The 17,223-nt window shown below is 47.1% G+C and overlaps 1 protein-coding gene across 1 annotated transcript; it reads left to right on the top strand.

Moving 5' to 3' along the window:
* Positions 1-792: 792 nt before the first annotated feature.
* On the top strand, positions 793-13,846 carry fam53b (family with sequence similarity 53 member B). The gene is made up of 5 exons (XM_084568015.1): positions 793-997; positions 6,927-7,166; positions 7,960-8,014; positions 9,226-9,950; positions 12,697-13,846. Exons 2-5 carry the CDS (start codon positions 7,077-7,079, stop codon positions 13,057-13,059), a joined length of 1,233 nt encoding a protein of 410 aa, XP_084424141.1. The 5' UTR covers positions 793-997; positions 6,927-7,076; the 3' UTR covers positions 13,060-13,846.
* Positions 13,847-17,223: the final 3,377 nt, after the last annotated feature.

The following is a 17,223-nucleotide window of genomic DNA, read 5'->3' as shown; positions in this document are numbered from 1 at the left end:
TGTATTGAAAAGGAACCCTTTTTAAAAGAATATAAAAGAAGTCTCTAAAGCTATTTGCTTATACTGAAATAAATACTCTTATAGAAACAACGTGAAGATTAAAAGCACAAAAATCTCTTTGTTGCACAGAGTTAGGGGGAAAAATGCTGGATTAATTATTAGCATTATGTGCAGACGATCACTTTGTGCACTTATTACACAATATATATATATATATATGTGTGTGTGTGCATTGGAAAACCTGTGCAGTAAAGCAATGGCATATCTCTTGCAGATGCAGCTTCATGGATGAAGCCAGAGTTTTGTTTGAGGAACATCTGTTTGTAATAAATGTATTTATTTGGGCCCGGGTTATACTTTGTGGGGAGGAACTAGCTCTGTATATATAACGTGCACCTCTATTTTACTGACTCAATATGTGCGCAGGTCACACACACACACACACACACACACACACACTTATCGTGTTACACTGGTGTGTATTGTGAGAGCACCTTGTCTGTATAGGCAGAGCTCAAAGCTGACTACTTTTCAGTAATGCAGAGTGGATTGTACTACTAGTTAGAAACGCGGGGGGGTGGTGCGTTTTAAGTAAAAGGTGTTAAGCGGTTATTATTTTCCTTTATGGTGCTTTTAAGTTTTGAATTATGATTTTGAGATCAGACAAGCAAAGTTAGGTGAATATTTTAATCCGAACTGAAAGGCTAAACGACCTGAAAAGTTATCGCACACCCCTCGCTCCTGTCAAAAGTGGTATCGCCCGCGTATGTTGTCACAGGCTCATTAACGTGCAGTCTCGTCGGGGTAGTAGTGCACTGGGGCAATGTTGTAGTTAGCAGGAGCTGCCTGGAGTAGGACGTGAAGTGAGAGCTGCTCCTCTTGCTTCCTGCTTGCCTGCCCTGTGTTTTCGTTTTGATGAAACAAAAACTCAACATGGTCAACCGAAATTAAGCCGCCCGGCGTTGTTGGGACACGAGAGTCGCTCAACGTGATGCTCGTAAGTGCTATTACTTTTTTAAAATTTTTGATAAAGTTTCTGAAGCTAACTTAGTAGCTAGTTCATAAAGAGCAGAAGTGAGATGCTCCTTTTGGGTTTAGAAAGAGTTTAAATGGGGTTTTATGCTGTTTAATTCGAGCATAAGCGACAAAAAGTCAGTCTCTGTGGTAAAAAGTTGACATATTTGTTAGCTTAGCAACTTTTTCCTCATGTGTACTGCCTTAGCTGTGCCTCCCTTTGTTTTGTCTGGTTTATTACTCACTTATCACACATCTTTAACTTACTTTTATCTACTTTTTTCTACTTTTACACGTCCTGACAGTTAATTTAAAGACACAATGTGATAAAATCTCATAGAGAAGTTTAATAGAAGTTTATCCAGTTCAGTGTCTTGACTTAAAAAATGTGTTTGACATCTGACAGTAAGTGTAAATTCAATCAGATCAACTCAAGAAACTGTTCCCTGAAGTTATTATTATTTGATTTGTGAGGAGCAACACATTCTGATCTGGGGTTTTCACTCATCCGCGGCATGCATGCATGCATGCATAGAAAGCTCGGTGGCAAAAATATGTAAGCCGCTTTTTAATAAACTTTCCACGGGCTTAATGTATGAAACCACATTACTTGGCGGTTTTGGTATGTCATTTCGGTCTTCCTCCTGTCCCTCCTTGTCACAGTTTGTCCCCTCGCAGTGGAATGTTGTTGTCTTTATCTTTATCTTAACAAACCTCCCCTCAGGTATGAAGTCAGGGCTGGCTGACACACAATCCCAACAGATTCTGCAGTCTAAATAGTCGTACAGTGTCCCACGGCCGTAATTACGACCGCTGTAAATCATTGCTGGATGTGTCGTATAGTTTAATTTAGGAGACGCGCTGTTAAAGCACTCTGGGATTATTTTATTTCTGCTTTTTTTTTTTTTGTGTGTGTGTGTGTCATGCGACAATTTCACATTTTATGATTAGCAGCTTGTGGCCTTTCTGTCAAGTTCAAAATCCTGTTTGCTCTGCAGCCTGCGTGTAACATTCTGTGAGCTCCCGTCACGCCGATTTCTTTTGCCAAACTCATTTCCCTTTCATGAGGGATTTTGGAAAAGGGGTTTTAAAGGGGGGACTGTTTGTGCTGGTTACTTGGACGAGCTCAGCTTTCAGGGCCCTTTTTCTTCTGAAACTGAGAGGCGTCCACCTGGAGGGCTGGCAAGCTCATCTGAAAACTGGAGCTCGCAGATGATTCCTCTGTCTTCGTCCACATCACTGAAAATATTTAGACATTATGCTAAGATTCTGTATTGTGATGCCAGTGTGGAGGATGGATAAATTCCTGCATGTAAAACCCAGGAGCTCTTTCTCTCTCTCTCTCTCTCTTCCAGTTTTTAATTTTGATTGAAACGGAGCGACATCCACTCGGCGTGATTTATTCTTATTTAGTCCATTGACATGTTATTCTGCTGTGGTTGTTGTGTCTCCAACCCTCTGTAATTAAGAGACTCTGTTAGATTTAGCATTCAAGTGGACAACATTTCTCCCCAACTTGGACAGGTTTGTTGAAAGCCTTGATTACAGAGCTCAACAAAGCTCTTGTCCCGGACAAATGTATACAGTGCAAGTGATTATGTATGAGATAATTAAACAGCAGGCCTGCTTAAAAACGTAGGCCTCCTTGGCTGCCATGCATAGCCATGCTGAGCCTTTGTGTTTATGGTAAGTGGGCAGCTGTATGCTTGTGAGACCTTGGCTGTACCCCAGCCCTTCAACCGAGCCTGATAACTACCATTGAAGCCTCTCAGCCATGCTCATTTCTGACTATTCACTGGCTGCTTCAAATGTAGAGTGTGCCTCCTGTTTGACACAGCCTAATTTCTGTGAACACGCGGACAGCTGTGGGCTAGCCTGCGCCCTACAATGAGTTTTCAAAAAAAAAAAAAAAAACTTCTTTTCACTCAGTCAGCCGTGACAGCACCTGCCCTTTGTGGAGCTTAATTAATGGCGACGCCAACAAAGAAAGTTTGAGGGTTTCAAAAAATGTTCACAGTGGAATCGGTGCAGGACATGCGGCGGAAAGACAAGAACTGGTTTGTCCGTTTTTATTATTCAAATATCTGGTCTACGACAAGCCCCATCGACACACACCACAGTTGTGCCACAGGAAGCTTCTCAAATGTGAGTCCAAATATGGATCCTGAGTGCAAGTCAGACGAGGAGGTCACCACGGCCAATAGCGAGGGGAAACCAGCTTTTCAAGAACATGCATATTTTCTCTCAGGGAATCCTTCTGCAGAGAGGGGCAGAGCCAAGCTTTTTTTTTTTTTTTTTTATAACCAAGCATTCTTTTCACAAGTGGTGTGGCGATGAAGAGCCTGCACAAATCCTTCAGTTGGGTTTCAAGAAGTCTGGCCATCTCAGGTGCTCAGCAGATGCTCCCTATTGTGGAGACGGCCACAATCCTGGGATTGTTGAGAGCAAACACGGATCCAACTGCCATTCTTTCAGGAATGTCAAAGGAGGATGTCTGGAAAGTTGAATGAACAGCCGAGCTGTTTTATGGCATTCTCTGCGTCGGTTTACCCACATGAAAAGCTTTTTAAAACAGTTATAGAAAGTTTAAAATAGTCCGAACAAGTGCAAGAGTAGAGGCGCCCGAACAAAATAGAAGAATCGTATCAAACGGTTCTGTTTTCCACCAGATGTCCAAGTGCTATAAAATGGATTAGTATTAGCTCTAATTGTCAGTGAGACACAAAGCTGCCAAATCCTTATGTAATGGTGGCCTAACCCGTGGGATTACAGTCTGAGCAATGTATGGAAAAGCTGCTCAAATTGGGAAACAGCCCTCGGGGGTGACCGCAGTTGAGATGCTTACTGTCACGGCTAAGCTGAGAGTCTGCACCCTATTTGGAACTGACCTCAAAGTATGCGTCATAGCAAAGTCTCAGAAAAGTGTCGTATACAACATGACACTTCTGTTTTTGTTTTCAAAAACCGAGCCGACATTAAAGCAGGCCCGCTTTGACTTGACCAAATCGACCCTGTGGTTTCCTCTCATGACCTATCTCTCTTGTGCTGTGCGGTAGCTCGCCGTTTCTGACACGCCGAAGCAGCGAAGGCTGAAAGGCTTTCGGCGACCACAAAGGAAGCCGTGGGGTCCCGTCAGCCCGTCCAACGCGGCGCTGCGTCTGCAGAGGAGGTCTGCTGTCACTGCAGACTTCTGCTTGCAAGCCTGTTTGCATGTGATGGAGAGCCAGGCCCGAGGGAAACGTCCTGCAACGTTCTTCCCCTTCTCAGAAATTAGAGTTCCTCAGCTGTCACGGTGGTTGCTGCCCCGGCCCAGATAAAGCGCTATCGGGCTCCAGAAGCATATACGTAGAGACTCCCACTGATTCCAGATAATTGCAGCATCGTTACCGGGGGGTGATTCTGGTTTTGAGAAGGGGAGTGGCACCCCATGGGCAGAAATTCTAGACACCTCGTTTGGCAGATTGTAGCTGCGTCTTTGAACAAAGCTGTGCATGCAGTACGAGGTGAGTGGTGAGGGTGCATCCATTAAGCACTGGAATTCATTCCTTGGTATATGGCTCCTTAATTTGCCTTACTGGTTTGTCTGTGCGTGGAAAAGTAAATTCCCCTTTGCCAGCACACACACTGACACAAGTTTGAGTGGCTTTCAAAGGCCGTAGGGTTAGGTTTGGCTTTTATAATTGTGTGTCCAACTTATGTAATGGAGCAGGGGAATGTTTATAATTATGTTATAAACCTCGCCCATTTAAAGTACTCAGATTTATGAGCTTAAAAAAAAAAAAATGTAATGCCTGAGCATGAGAAAGATGATTGCTGCTATTCTCCCCCGACTAAAAGTAATGTGGTGTTGTTTACAATTTCCGAATGTCAGAGCACAAGCGAGTCTTTTTTCCATCGTTCTGGGGATAGGGAACATTTAGTGTCCTCTTTGTTTGAGCAAACGTCAAGAGTTTTTCCTAGTCTTTGCCAAATTAATTTCCGTGTCAGTGCCGTGTGCATCCATCACCACGGCTGCAGAAGCATGCATAAAGACTCCCACTGATTCCAGATAATTGCAGCATTGGTACAGAGGTGAATCGGGTTTTGAGATGGACGCGCCGCCCCGTGGGCAGAAAATCTCAGACGCCTCGTTTGGCAGCTGCATCTGTTCCCTTTCAGCCCAGAACGTCCGTGGTTAGATCTCGGTGGCCACACATGGCACAATCTGGGCTGAATTCGTGCAACTTCAAGCTTTGATCTGTTGTTTTTTTGTTCACACTAGCTGCGAGTTTAAGCTGCCAGACGTCCTTGAGTGGTGTTGATAGCCTTGTAGGAGCAGAAACACCCTCAAGTTGTTTTCTTGATGTGATAAGTGTTTGTAATGGAAATCATATGCCGATTGCAAACGCCACCTCCAGCTCCCGCAGGGTCTTGTGACGCTGCAACCCCCCCCCCCTCCCTCCTCCTCCTCTTCCCCACAAAATGCACACACTCCACCCCACCGCCCGCGATCTCTGATGTCGCCTCTTTTGTTTCCCACGGTGTCTCATCTTCTGCACAGAGCACTCTTTTGTTTCACGTCCCCCCCCCTTCCTCCGCCTGCAGTTGTCCTGTCATTTAAACCTCCGACCTTGCGGGCGTCACACGACCGCCTCGCGTCCACTCCCCTTCGCTTCAGTCCCTTACCTGACGTAACCTGAGGTGGAACTGATCCAGCGGTTGTAAAAATCCTCCTGTGATGATTGCATAGATCTGTATCTGTGGCCAATCAGCGGTTTTACTGTAATCGTGGTGCGGCATTAATGCGAAGAGAGTTGTTTTGATAACCGCAAGGTCAGCTATTCCCAGCCAGGCCCCAGAGGATTCAGTTACACAACTTTGACTTTGCTCTATTCCTCTCTGTGTGCGCCAGTGTGGAACACTTTTGAGGTAACTCGTCCACGCGAGCAGGCACGTAGAGTGTAGAGTTCCACTTTTGGTCGACGCGCCGCAGAGCCCATGTGGAAGTGAGACTATTAGTTCATCTTGCAGACTGCCACGCTGCATGACAGCACGGGCGACAACTTGTCAATCTAAGTGAGCGTTTGCTGGGAATGTTTCCTCGCTCACTCGACAGCTGAGAGAAAGAAAGAAAAAAAAAAAAAAGCGCCTGTCAAACCACTGACCTATCTTCTACTTGTGTAGATGTTAAACAGGATGCTCATGTTCTGTGTGACAAGAGATTAAGAACAGACAGAAAGCTGTGTGATGTGAAAGCTTAGTTGTTTTTTTTTTTTTCACCATTAAATACTCATCTGTGGGCATGAAATGTGAGTGGTTTGTTGGGTTTTATAGTGCCGAGAAGCTGTGGTGAGCGTTAGACAATTGCTCGATTCAGACTTAGACTGCCTGTAGGTACATTCATGATCCCCAGAGGATACATCCTGATGAGTTGGATGATCCTCTGATCCCTCATGAGCTTGACTGATTTAATTTTGTCACTAAATGCTGCAAAACTGTAACGAAATTCCCATAATTCTCAGCTGAACTATGCTAAATTAAGACGGTGAACATGAATTGTGGTAAATATGAATGCATCTCGGCATGCTAACGTTAGCATGTAGCTTGCATACAAGCTGACAGGGCTGCTACACACTCTGCAACTTCTCCATAACGAACAAGAGTTAGAATAACTTTTCATGTCGTCATGGGGTTAGTGTTTCCAACTTTTATACTCGAAAGATAGACTTTTTGTTGAGAAATCTTTTTTGGGGAGGTTTGGGTTTTTCCTTTTTCGATGATGATGATAATGATGATGATGTGTTTCAGAGCCTCCGCCCGGTGGGATCCGTTCGCCTCAATCCAGCTGGATTGTCCTCCGCTTTATATGGTCGACAGAATGTCAGCAATGTACTGAATTCTAACCCTGCGCTCGTCTTTGTGCGTCCGCTCAGGACTGGGCCGAGGAGTGAAGCGCATTCCCGGAGGAGTTCGAGGGGGGGCCCCGCCGTCTTAAGCGCACGAGAAACCTGCCTGCCCGCTCGCACTCGCACCAAGATGACCCTCAGCTCAGCTCGCCGTTACCGCAACAGCTTGGGACAAGGATGTGCGTTGCCATGGTGATCATTTACAAGAAAACACTGGAAAAGAAGGGTGCCGATGATGTAACATCCAAACGTACTAATTTGGACCCGGTGAGTTATTATTTTTTTTTTTTGTTATTTTTTTAATTTGTGTAGGCGTCTTTATTTTCCAAGTGAGGAAATTTGTATGTTTACATGTGGCCTCGCCAAGAGGCTTCAGCCACGTTCGGGGTGGGAGGACAAGGTGTAGCTCTGAGTTTTTACAGCAGATTGATGGGCTCCACATTTTATTTTCCTAAACTGTCAACTTCAATCAGAGCTGAAACTTTTAACCGTCGGCCATTCATAATAATCAAACTTGACGGAAAATTTGTAGATTGCCTTACAGGAATGGATGTCAAAAGTGCTATTTTGCACGCCGAAGGGGATATTTGTGGCACGATTACCAATAATTGCGTCATAATTGCGGCCAACTGTCACCAGGGTGCTTGTCATCTGGTTTTAAAAAAAATGACAATGGAGTATTTTAGTTTCGCTAAGCCGTGCAGTTCTGACTCATTTCCTAATCAGCATCCATGCAGTAGAAATGTTCTTTTCTGCCAGCGCAGAGTGAGAAAATTCCCCCAGTAATGTGGACTGAGTTTGCCCTCTCAGTCTCGTGAAATGAAGTCATCATGCTTCAGGGCTGAGCGTCAATCTGAGCCATTTACGGTGGAACACTCCCTCTCTCTGTGTGTTGATGAGCTGGACCGAGCGTACATTCGCAAAAAAAAACAACAACTCGGCTTTCCAGTCGCTTATTTATTTGTTGATTTATTGACTTGTTATCACTAGAAACTAGAAGTTTATTTCTGTGGATTTCTGGTGAAGCTGACGGTGAATCTCTCTCTTGCATTTTCCACAGTTCCAGGCACAGACCATGAGCCAGGGGACTGCACTTTTCTCTTGTGGACTCATGGGTAAGGGTTTTGCAACTGACCGTAATGTGCGTTATTTCATATCCCAAACTGGACAGGACGTGTAATTATACACCAGTTAAGTACTCAGAGAGTGTCAGGTGGTATTTCGGTGGAAGCGTACACCGTAAATGGAGCCAATCTCTGCTCCGTTTGGTTGATGGACACGTTGAATTATGCGAAATATGTCTTGACAGGTGTGTTTGCCGACATAAACAGATTCTAAGATGGCAAGTCGTCGGTTTATCATTAGCAGGAATCTCGTGGCACTCCTTGATGCGTTAAAAGCCGTGGACAGCGTGTCCCCATGCCTGCAGAATAGTCTTCACAGTCCATTTACTGCAGAGCGAAGTGTATTCTGTCCTTGCTGTAACTTTGCATCGAGTGTCTTAGACTGGCAAAGTCCTGGCAGGGAGCACGGCACCACCAGTAGGCCTTTTGTTCTTTGTCCTGCCCATGTGTTGTCGATGGTATTTTGGGGATTTTATCTCCAGTGAAGAATAGACCTATTGCACACAAGGAGTGGGCCGCGTCCTCGATGTTTAGCGTCTGACTCAGAGCTGACTGACCAGTTCAGTTGGCAGCGGTTCAGCAGAGGACAACAGGTGCTTTCCTGGCACGATAGCCCGCGGTGCGGGTTGACCGGCGAGGGCAGATACCGAGCTTGTCTGACGCTGAGCTCATGTAGATCCACAGCAAAACAGACGATAAGCTTCAGTCAGAATGTTTATGACGGTCATTGACATCTGCTCCCGGCGTATTGACTCAGTTGGACATTGAGCTCCCTTCCCTTTTCCAATCAGCTGTGCTTGCAGACTGTGACACTTAAAAAGCAATGCCCGGAGGACGGGGTTTATTTTTAGTGCCAATTTACACAAAGCAGTGAGAAGTGTCAACACAGAAGTACGCATGCAAAAGAGACCAGTGCACTGACCCGGACCGGAGCGGTGGATCATGGATGTTGTCGAAGTTGAGGTCACCGAGCTCTCGTGATCGTAGAACCTTGGACTAAATGCCGTTTTCTTTGTTCACGATTGAAGGTTCGTGATAATCATCATGGAAATGAGTGAAGATTAGAAAGAGTTTAACAAGCTAGCCCAATTTGAGATATTTTGTCTGATGTTCGCAGCCGAGTCTGGTAGATTAAAGCCCGTGCTCTATATTATCAAAGGTTTTTACTTTTGATTAAAATAATTCTGGTCTGTTTGTTGCAGAGACAAGCCGGTGGCGTGAGGTGGGTCACAGCTGTGCTATACAACAGAGGCCAGTTGGGACCAGCCTGGAGAGTCTGTGGGACGTCCTGCCCGAGGTGCACCGGAGCTCCGCCCACTGGGACTGGGACGTCGGCTCAACTTCGAGCACCATCACGAGCTTGCTGCAGGATCTAAGCCTGACCGAGGCCGCGTCCTCACACTCCACCGCCCCCCCCAGCAAGCGACAGTGCCGGTCCCTGTCCTGCTCGGATGAGCTCGGCGGCTGCCGCTCCACCTGGCGCCCTCAGGGCTCGCGCGTGTGGACGGCCGTGGAGAAGAGGCGGTGCCACAGTGGGGGCAGCGTCCAGCGCGGCAGCGCCGGGAACGCGCAGCTCGGCTTCCCGGGCATGCAGCGCAGCTCCAGCTTCACCCAGGGCCTCCCCTGGCCTTCCGCCTTCACCAGCCTGACGCCCTCCTCCTCCATGCCCCTGTCCTCCGAGCCGTCGGCGCAGCAGCCCCTCTACCTCTCTCACGAACAAATTTGCCTCCCCGAGCTGCGTGGACCCTCGCCACCCAGCTCCCCTGACTCCACTCCAGAGCTGGAGCGCCGCGGGGGGCAGGGAGGTCTCGCACGTAGTCGCTCGCAGCCGTGCGTCCTCAACGACAAGAAAATTGGTGTGAAGCGCAGGAGACCGGCCGACACGCACAAACAGAGGCCTTCATTGGATCTGGCAAAGATGACCCAGGTTGGTATTTAATGTAGAAGCTGGAATGCAAGTAATAGTCCAGTATAAGGGTTATAACTGTGTATTTAATGTTGCACTGGAGCCAGTCGGATAATTTATCATGGAGCCGTTCCCAGTGACATTTATTCATTAGTTGATCTCGCCACAGCGCTCTTTTGTGCCCCGAGTGATTACTGTCCAGCGATTTAAGTCCAGGAGGGGGGTGAGCGTGCGAGCTGGAGGCTCTGTTAAGTCCATCACTGTCAGTTACAACCTGTTGTGGCGACAATTTTTCTCTTTTACGCTTTTGGATAAACAAACACTTCCAGTTAAGGTCACGCCATTGTGTCTGTTCTCCCTCAGCACACCTCAGAAATGCATCTATTGTCATTGTCGTCCGTTCAGGGTCACATTCCTCAACGCGTGCGTGCATTCGCGCCGGTGGATGAGACGAGTTTGTGTTCGTAGTTCTTATGAAACAATCGGCTTCTGGTGTTTCAACAGACGGCTGGCGTCATCTGCACACATCCCTGCGGGCGCTTCGCCTCTCTGCCCCGCAAAGCAAGCGCGCAGACGCTCGTAGTAAGGTTTCACACGTTGCTCTGGCCGGATCATAAACACACACACAGTTGGACTTGGCCCCCTCGGAGAAAGTCGCCCAGAGTTCAGCCGTGTCTTAAGAACACCGCAATCACACGCCGACTCCAAACGGGGCCGAGGTCACCGTGGAGGAAAAAAAGAAAAGAAAGCGGCCTCGGGCGGGGGCAATAAACAATATTTTCGCACGGCAACGTCGGGGTGCTGAGATTGTTAACATTGGCTCCTTCCTGCTGTTCATGCATTGTGTTCTGTGCTCTCCTCTATTACGAAACAACTGCTGTGACTGAACATGACTGGGCCAAAATGAGCTATTTGAAGACAATTTCAGAGGCTAATGATAATTTAACTGTGCAGCTGTGTAGATTCAGGAAATCTCAGTGGAAAAGATGTGGTGAGCTCGTCTGGGGGGCGTCCACACGTGCCGTCCCGTCCGGATTCAAAGTCACCTTACTGTTCGAAGCGTCCTCTCACCCACACGCCCCAGCGGTGTAATTTACCCAGGGAGAAAACTGCTACCCTGTACGTAACTCGCCGCCGCCGCCACCACCACCGCTCCGTGAATGTCAGGAAGTAGAGCAGCTGTGGCAAGAGGTTATAGATTGTCGCACAAAGGGAGGGGGGGTCGGGTGAAGAGATATTGATTTCTGTAAATTCAGCTCAGTGGGTGGATCGCTGCCACAACCGGGCCTCATGAGCTATTGATCAGCTTTTTTATTGACGGGAGAGTCAAGGTCAGTATGGATGAGGAGTCCTTCTAGTCTCTAGTGGAAAGAGGAGGAGGAGGAGGAGGGATGAGCAGCACTTATTTATGAGCTTAACTGGGCAGTAAGTTGTGTCAGGGACGCTCCTGTCAAACACGTTCTCCTCCGCTCTAAGTTAAAGGCACGCACGGTTTAGTTAAAGTCGATGTTTTGCTATAGTCCAGACTACTCTTGACCTTATCAGCTCGGTCCCATGGTCCGGGCCAGAAAGTCTGCCTGCAGAGCCTTAAGTGCTAAAAGCTAAAGGGCTGCAATGTGACACTGGCTCGGTGCTGACAAATGTGCACGCCTCTCAGGGGCCAAGAAAAACACCCAGGGGCCCCTTTGGATCTGCAACTACCTGATGCAGAGGACTTTCACATGGACAGTAACTTTCTGATCACTCTGGTCTTTATACTTCCTTGTAGCTGGATGATAAAACCCCAACATGTAAATATTATTATAGTATAATTGGAACTCAAATTATGAATGGACTGACATATAATCCTTTTAGTCCTTTTTTTCTCGTACTAAGTCAATTTATCAATTAAAAAGAGGTTAATTTTTGTAGGCTGCAGCTTCTCTAAAGCAAAGTTTTGCCGTATAATGAACTTAAATTAACTTTTTTTTTCTGCCGCCTTAAATCTACTGATTAATTTCAGCCGTGGTGCGTGCACTTGGCCGCGAGCTGCGTCTCTCAACAGTCCCGTGCTTGTTGAGTGTTACATAAGCGCACAAATGACAAATGGAGGTTTCACAGAGGCCCTATTCTCCTGCGTCCCTCTGGCCCAACACCGTAGCTGTCAGGCATGAGGCAGCTGTCCTGCCTCCTCCACATTAGCCGTACACATTGGATAAGCCTCCGTCGTAAAGCTCCTCATTCCAGCGCGCACAGCTGTCACAGGACTCGCCTGCAGCGGCGGCGGCGGCGTTGGCACATGTGGATCTGCCTAAAAAGAGGAGCTTGGTGGATTTGCCAGATGTATGTGTGCATTGTAGCCCGCTGAGTCAAAAGGCCAACATGAGTGATGTCTGCCCTCTGGGTATCTGGCCACTTGCTGCCTGGCTTCTTTCTGGACGTCAGATTACAGTCCTGACTTGTTGCTCCGGTAGAAATGCAGGCTTAATTGACACCAAATCTTTTATAACATAGTCGTTACTCCTCAGTGTCCACTGCAGGCCTCACACACTCACTGAGCACAGTGAAGGGTTTGTTAGTATGAGATGACTTTAATTATGTCCCAGTTGGGACTTGGGTCACCGTCCAAAATAAAGGAAATGTTTTTGATTTCACTCACCAAATATGCTGTTACCATAGAGACTTTGGAGCAGAAACCTTTGGTGTGGTAGGACTTAACATATTTGTTTAAGGGCACGTCTGTTTCCTTGAGAACAGAAAAAATAAAAAATGACCTGTCTCTCCGCAGAAACTTCGGAATTTCCACAGCCTTAGCTGCCCTGGAATCACAGGCGAAGACAGCTGCGAGTCAAGCCAGGCCCTCCCCACTCTCAGGAGCAGCGCTCACCGCGACACCGACGACTCGTCTGCAAACGAACACGGCTCGGAGGAAGTTCAGCCTCGGACCAAAGAGGGCGAGGTCACCGGCAGCGCGTCGACAGACCCCGGCACAGAGGAGGCGGACTGGAACTCCACGGACTGCAGCGACGCGACGACGGGGACGACCAATGGGAAGGACAGCGAGCCCCTGTGGGCCGGACTGTGTAGCATGAGGAAGGACGTGTATCAGCTCGGGGGCGAGCTCGACATCGAGCAAATCGAGAGGAACTGAGCTGGAGGGTTTTCCTCCCCAGAGGGGGGAAACGCTTATTTAGGGTAACTGAAAGTTTATCACCAGGTGGTACAATAAACAGAACTGATAGTCTTAAGGAGAAAGCAAGTGGAAAGCTTCTTTCCTGGAGGAGAGACTGAACACGAGCTTTGTGTGCTAAACACCCATTTCCGGGGTATCTCAACTGTGTCTCAGGAGAACAAAGACGTCAGGGAAGATGGATTTTGTTTGGATAGAACTGAACAACACACACACACACACAAAAAAAAAAAAATATATATATAGCAAAGTCGGCTCAGAGGCTGGGGTCTTTTAACATTTCTGTGTAACCCTGATTACCCCTAACTGTGCTATGCTTGGAGAGAATTCGCAGCAGGTTTGTATAAATTCTCTGCTCTAGAAAGAGTGTCTCCTCCTCCTCCGACGTTCTTCAGTAGCACACGGGGTCATGACGGAAGGGAAATGGAGACGCTCTCAGAAAAGCCCCTCTCACTTTTTTTTTTTTTACTGAGCAAGGAGCCGCACGCACACACACACACACACACACACACACACACACACAAACACAAACACACACCACCTATTAAGTAATACTGAAGAGCTTAACATTTCACACATCTGTAACATCAGGCTTATCTCCGAGATATATGCTCCTGTATGTTTTTGGAAAAAGGAAAACGTCGTGATGCTAATAGCGTTAATATTCTTTTCTTTTTACGATTTGTAACGACAAAGTTATGTAAGACGTGAGCATATTTCTATACAAATAAACACAGTTTTAAATGTGCCATGTGTGGATTGAGTCTGGGCGTCTTTTATTGGGTCAAATGCGGGGGTGAGTGATTGTTCTAGGTGGCCTGGATTCTTGTGGATACTATTAAGGCTTAACACACTAGATTACAGGGATTTGTCCTCAAAGCCTTTAGTAGCTAGTGGTTGAATATGATGTGAAATGAATGAATGGCGTTAAACTAACTTAAGTTTGAGATGAGAAAACTAGTTTCATGCAAATTTAACACCTCATATTGTAGCTTTACTTAAAAATCTATAAGAATAATAACAATATAAAGAATTAACCTAATTGGATGCATAATATTCTGGTAGCTTTTAGGATATTTTGCTAAAGAACAGTTTTAATTCAGGACTTTTTCCTGCAATTGATCCCGTTTCCACAATCTGTCGCTACTTTTCTCTAAGAATCTCAAGCGATCCTTTCACTAGAGCCCCTGCAATAACAGCAAGGTCATTGTTGGCCACGTCTTTAATGCAACAATGCAGGCTGACCCAATTAAGTTGCAGGAAAAGACAATCAGAGCCGTAGTAGTAGTGCCACTACTGATGTGCCTGTGTTTGTGTGCTGAAGCGCAGGGGGGGGGTGAGCAGGGAGGACGCCAGGCAAGGGGTGGGAAGTCCGGTCCTTTTTTCTTTATTATTTCTTTTTTTTTTACTCTTGGTGGCGGGTGGAGTGGTGGAGCAGAGCGACGGTTCACCCCAGAGACCTCCCTCCCTCCCCTGCTCTGGGAAACAAAAGGGGCTTTTTCTCTGAGGAGCACAGTGACGTGGGAGGCGGCTGTGAATGTGGGCCATGTGTCAGGGCTGCTGCTGCTGCTGCTGCTCCGTTTGTCTGCTTCCCCTCCCCGGTGCAAACCTCCACAGTCTATACTGTCATCAACTTTTTTTTTTTTTGGTTGATTTTTTTTCGCTGCTCTGTTACGATTGCAACTCCCTTCTGCGTTTTTTCTTCAGTGTTGCAGATGATCCTTGTCATTCTCTGAGAGTGTAAGGTGCCACCGAGGGGAAACAAAGCCGCCTCGTTAAAGACGAGCTGAGTAATTTGAAGATAGACGCTTGACACGCCATTCAGATGCCACACAAAGCGTATCTGCGGGGCTGAAGCCGCCTTGCGAGGCCTGTGCATACTTTTGTAATGGATCGGATTATTGCGCCGTCGCATGAGAAATCTTTGTGCACGGCGAGGTCATATTTACACCGTCAGAGTTGCTTGTGGTACATGCACTGAGTCAAGAAGGAAATGGGTAAACACAGCCCTCGTTGAACGTGCTGCGCAGCAGACCGACACACACACACACACACACACACACACACACACACACACACACACACACACACACACACACACACACACACACACACACACACACACACACACACACAGAGGGCCCCCGGCCTTTAATCAGCGGAGTGACAGAAGTGAAAGAAGGCTGTGTTCTGAGAAGAGATAGTAGTACAAGAGGAGGGGTGCGTCATGCCAGTGTTCTGCCCCACACAGCCCCCACGAGCGCTGACACAACGGGGTGGTGGTCACTTTTGAACTGTCACCAGAGGTTATGCACGGTCCCATCAGCTCCAATGACAATTCACGTCATGCTACGCGAGCGTTTAGGCTGCAGACGTCCCGCGGTGCTCAGCTTTTCGTCAGATGTTTCAGCTGTATTTTAATGATGCGCGCTGTGTTTTTTCTTCTTTTTTTTTTTTGTTCGAATGCGCTTCCCATGAAACATTACAACATTTTTAGCAGTGGAACTGTTGTAACGTTGGCAGTCATGCTCGGGGTTTGGTGCTTCACCCCCACTTGGCAGCTCCGATGTGGTCCGGGTTAAACGCAGTTTCGCAGTAGCAACCGGCCGCAAAACATTTCCAGTTGAGCAAGTGTCGTCTGAAGCTTTTTTCCTTTTAATAATAAAAACACAAACTATGAGCTCAAACCTCTGGAGTACGAGCCTTTTTTTTTTTAAAGTGCATGTCACACTTTGCTCGGTTCGCCGCTGGACTGCGTAGGGCACAGCTGACATTATGAGTCAAGGTCATCAAAGGAACTACCGGCAACGAAGGCTGGCGGTGGCGTCACCTCAAGTCACCTGGGTCTGGACACCCACAAGTTGCACTTGAACACACCACAAAGACAACAGTCAGCCAGCCAACAGCCAGCTAGCAGATAAGTTCTGCGCCTGCATGAAAGGAAAATAAAAAACGTTTCTGGGAAACTGGAAGAGCTACTACTGGCTGACTGGAGGGCTAGAAAGCTAGTAAGAATTTCAAAACCTCTGTACACGACTGGCCTCTCCTGAACCCTATTCATTCTTTGTGAAAATACCTGTGCTCTATAAACTCTCGTCACTTCTGTTCCCGTCTTCCGAGACGTGTCGTGCACCGCCTCGCTCTGCTGCCTATTCAGTACGCTGAATCGACTCTAAAGCTGGCAACAGGGGTCCGACTAGCACTTGAACACACCACAAAAACTACAGCCAACAGTCGGCTAGCAGATAAGTTCTGTGCTTGCATTAAAGTTGGCTGACTGGAAGGCTTAGAAAGATAGTAAGGATTTCAAAACCGCTGTACAGAACTGGCCTCTCCTGAATCCTGTTAAGTCTTTGTGAACATATCTGTTTATTTGAATGTTCAGATTAGACCAAGATGTAAAAACAAGCCTTCTGTGTGTCCTCTGAACGTTGTCAGCTGTAAGAGTAGTAAGAGAGGTGTCAGTCAATCACAGTCTCGTTCCGTCGCCAATTCACTACACCGAACTGGCTGAAAAGCTGGCAACAGGGGTCCGACTAGCACTTGAACACAACACAAAGACTACAGCCAATAGTCTGTAAAACATCTGTGTATTCTGAATGTTCAGATTAGACCAAGATGTAAAAGCAGGCCTCCTGTGTGCCCTTTGAACTCTCGTCACTTCCGTTTACGTCTTCTGCGCTCCGGTTTGCAAAGAGAGGTGTCGTGCATTGACTCGCCAATTCAGTACTGGCTGAAGATCTGGCAACAGGGGTCAAACTAGCACTTGAACACACCACAAAGACTACAGCCAACAGCTTGCAGATAAGTTCTAGCACAGGACGTACTGGACACATCGGAAACCCTAGGGCTTGAGATGCTACCCTCACGGCTCGACACCGAAATAGGTCGACCGTTGGCTTGGTGTGTCACGGCCCTTATGATCCTTTCACTGTTATAAACTGTAACTGGACACATGTATAAGAAAGAGCCCTAACAGACTCACACAGTAAGAAAACTGAGGCTAGCGCTAAGCTTTCAGACCTTGTGCAAACCACGACAGTTTACACTGCATGGTGACATGTGACCACCATTTTGCCTGGATAAATCACACACTCAGTTATGGCATCATGGGGACATGCTTTG

This window comes from Chelon labrosus (genome assembly GCF_963514085.1).
Source record: "Chelon labrosus genome assembly, chromosome: 19".
NCBI lineage: Eukaryota > Metazoa > Chordata > Actinopteri > Mugiliformes > Mugilidae > Chelon > Chelon labrosus.
Note: the sequence above shows the minus strand (reverse complement) of the source record. Positions and strands in the feature narration are given on the sequence as shown.

Bases quoted from the DNA above. Each gene is read 5' to 3' on its own strand.
- fam53b (XM_084568015.1), top strand. From the start codon at position 7,077: ATGTGCGTTGCCATGGTGATCATTTACAAGAAAACACTGGAAAAGAAG. The intron at 7,167-7,959 runs GTGAGTTATTAT...CATTTTCCACAG, and splicing joins AACGTACTAATTTGGACCCG to TTCCAGGCACAGACCATGAG. The intron at 8,015-9,225 runs GTAAGGGTTTTG...TGTTTGTTGCAG, and splicing joins TTTCTCTTGTGGACTCATGG to AGACAAGCCGGTGGCGTGAG.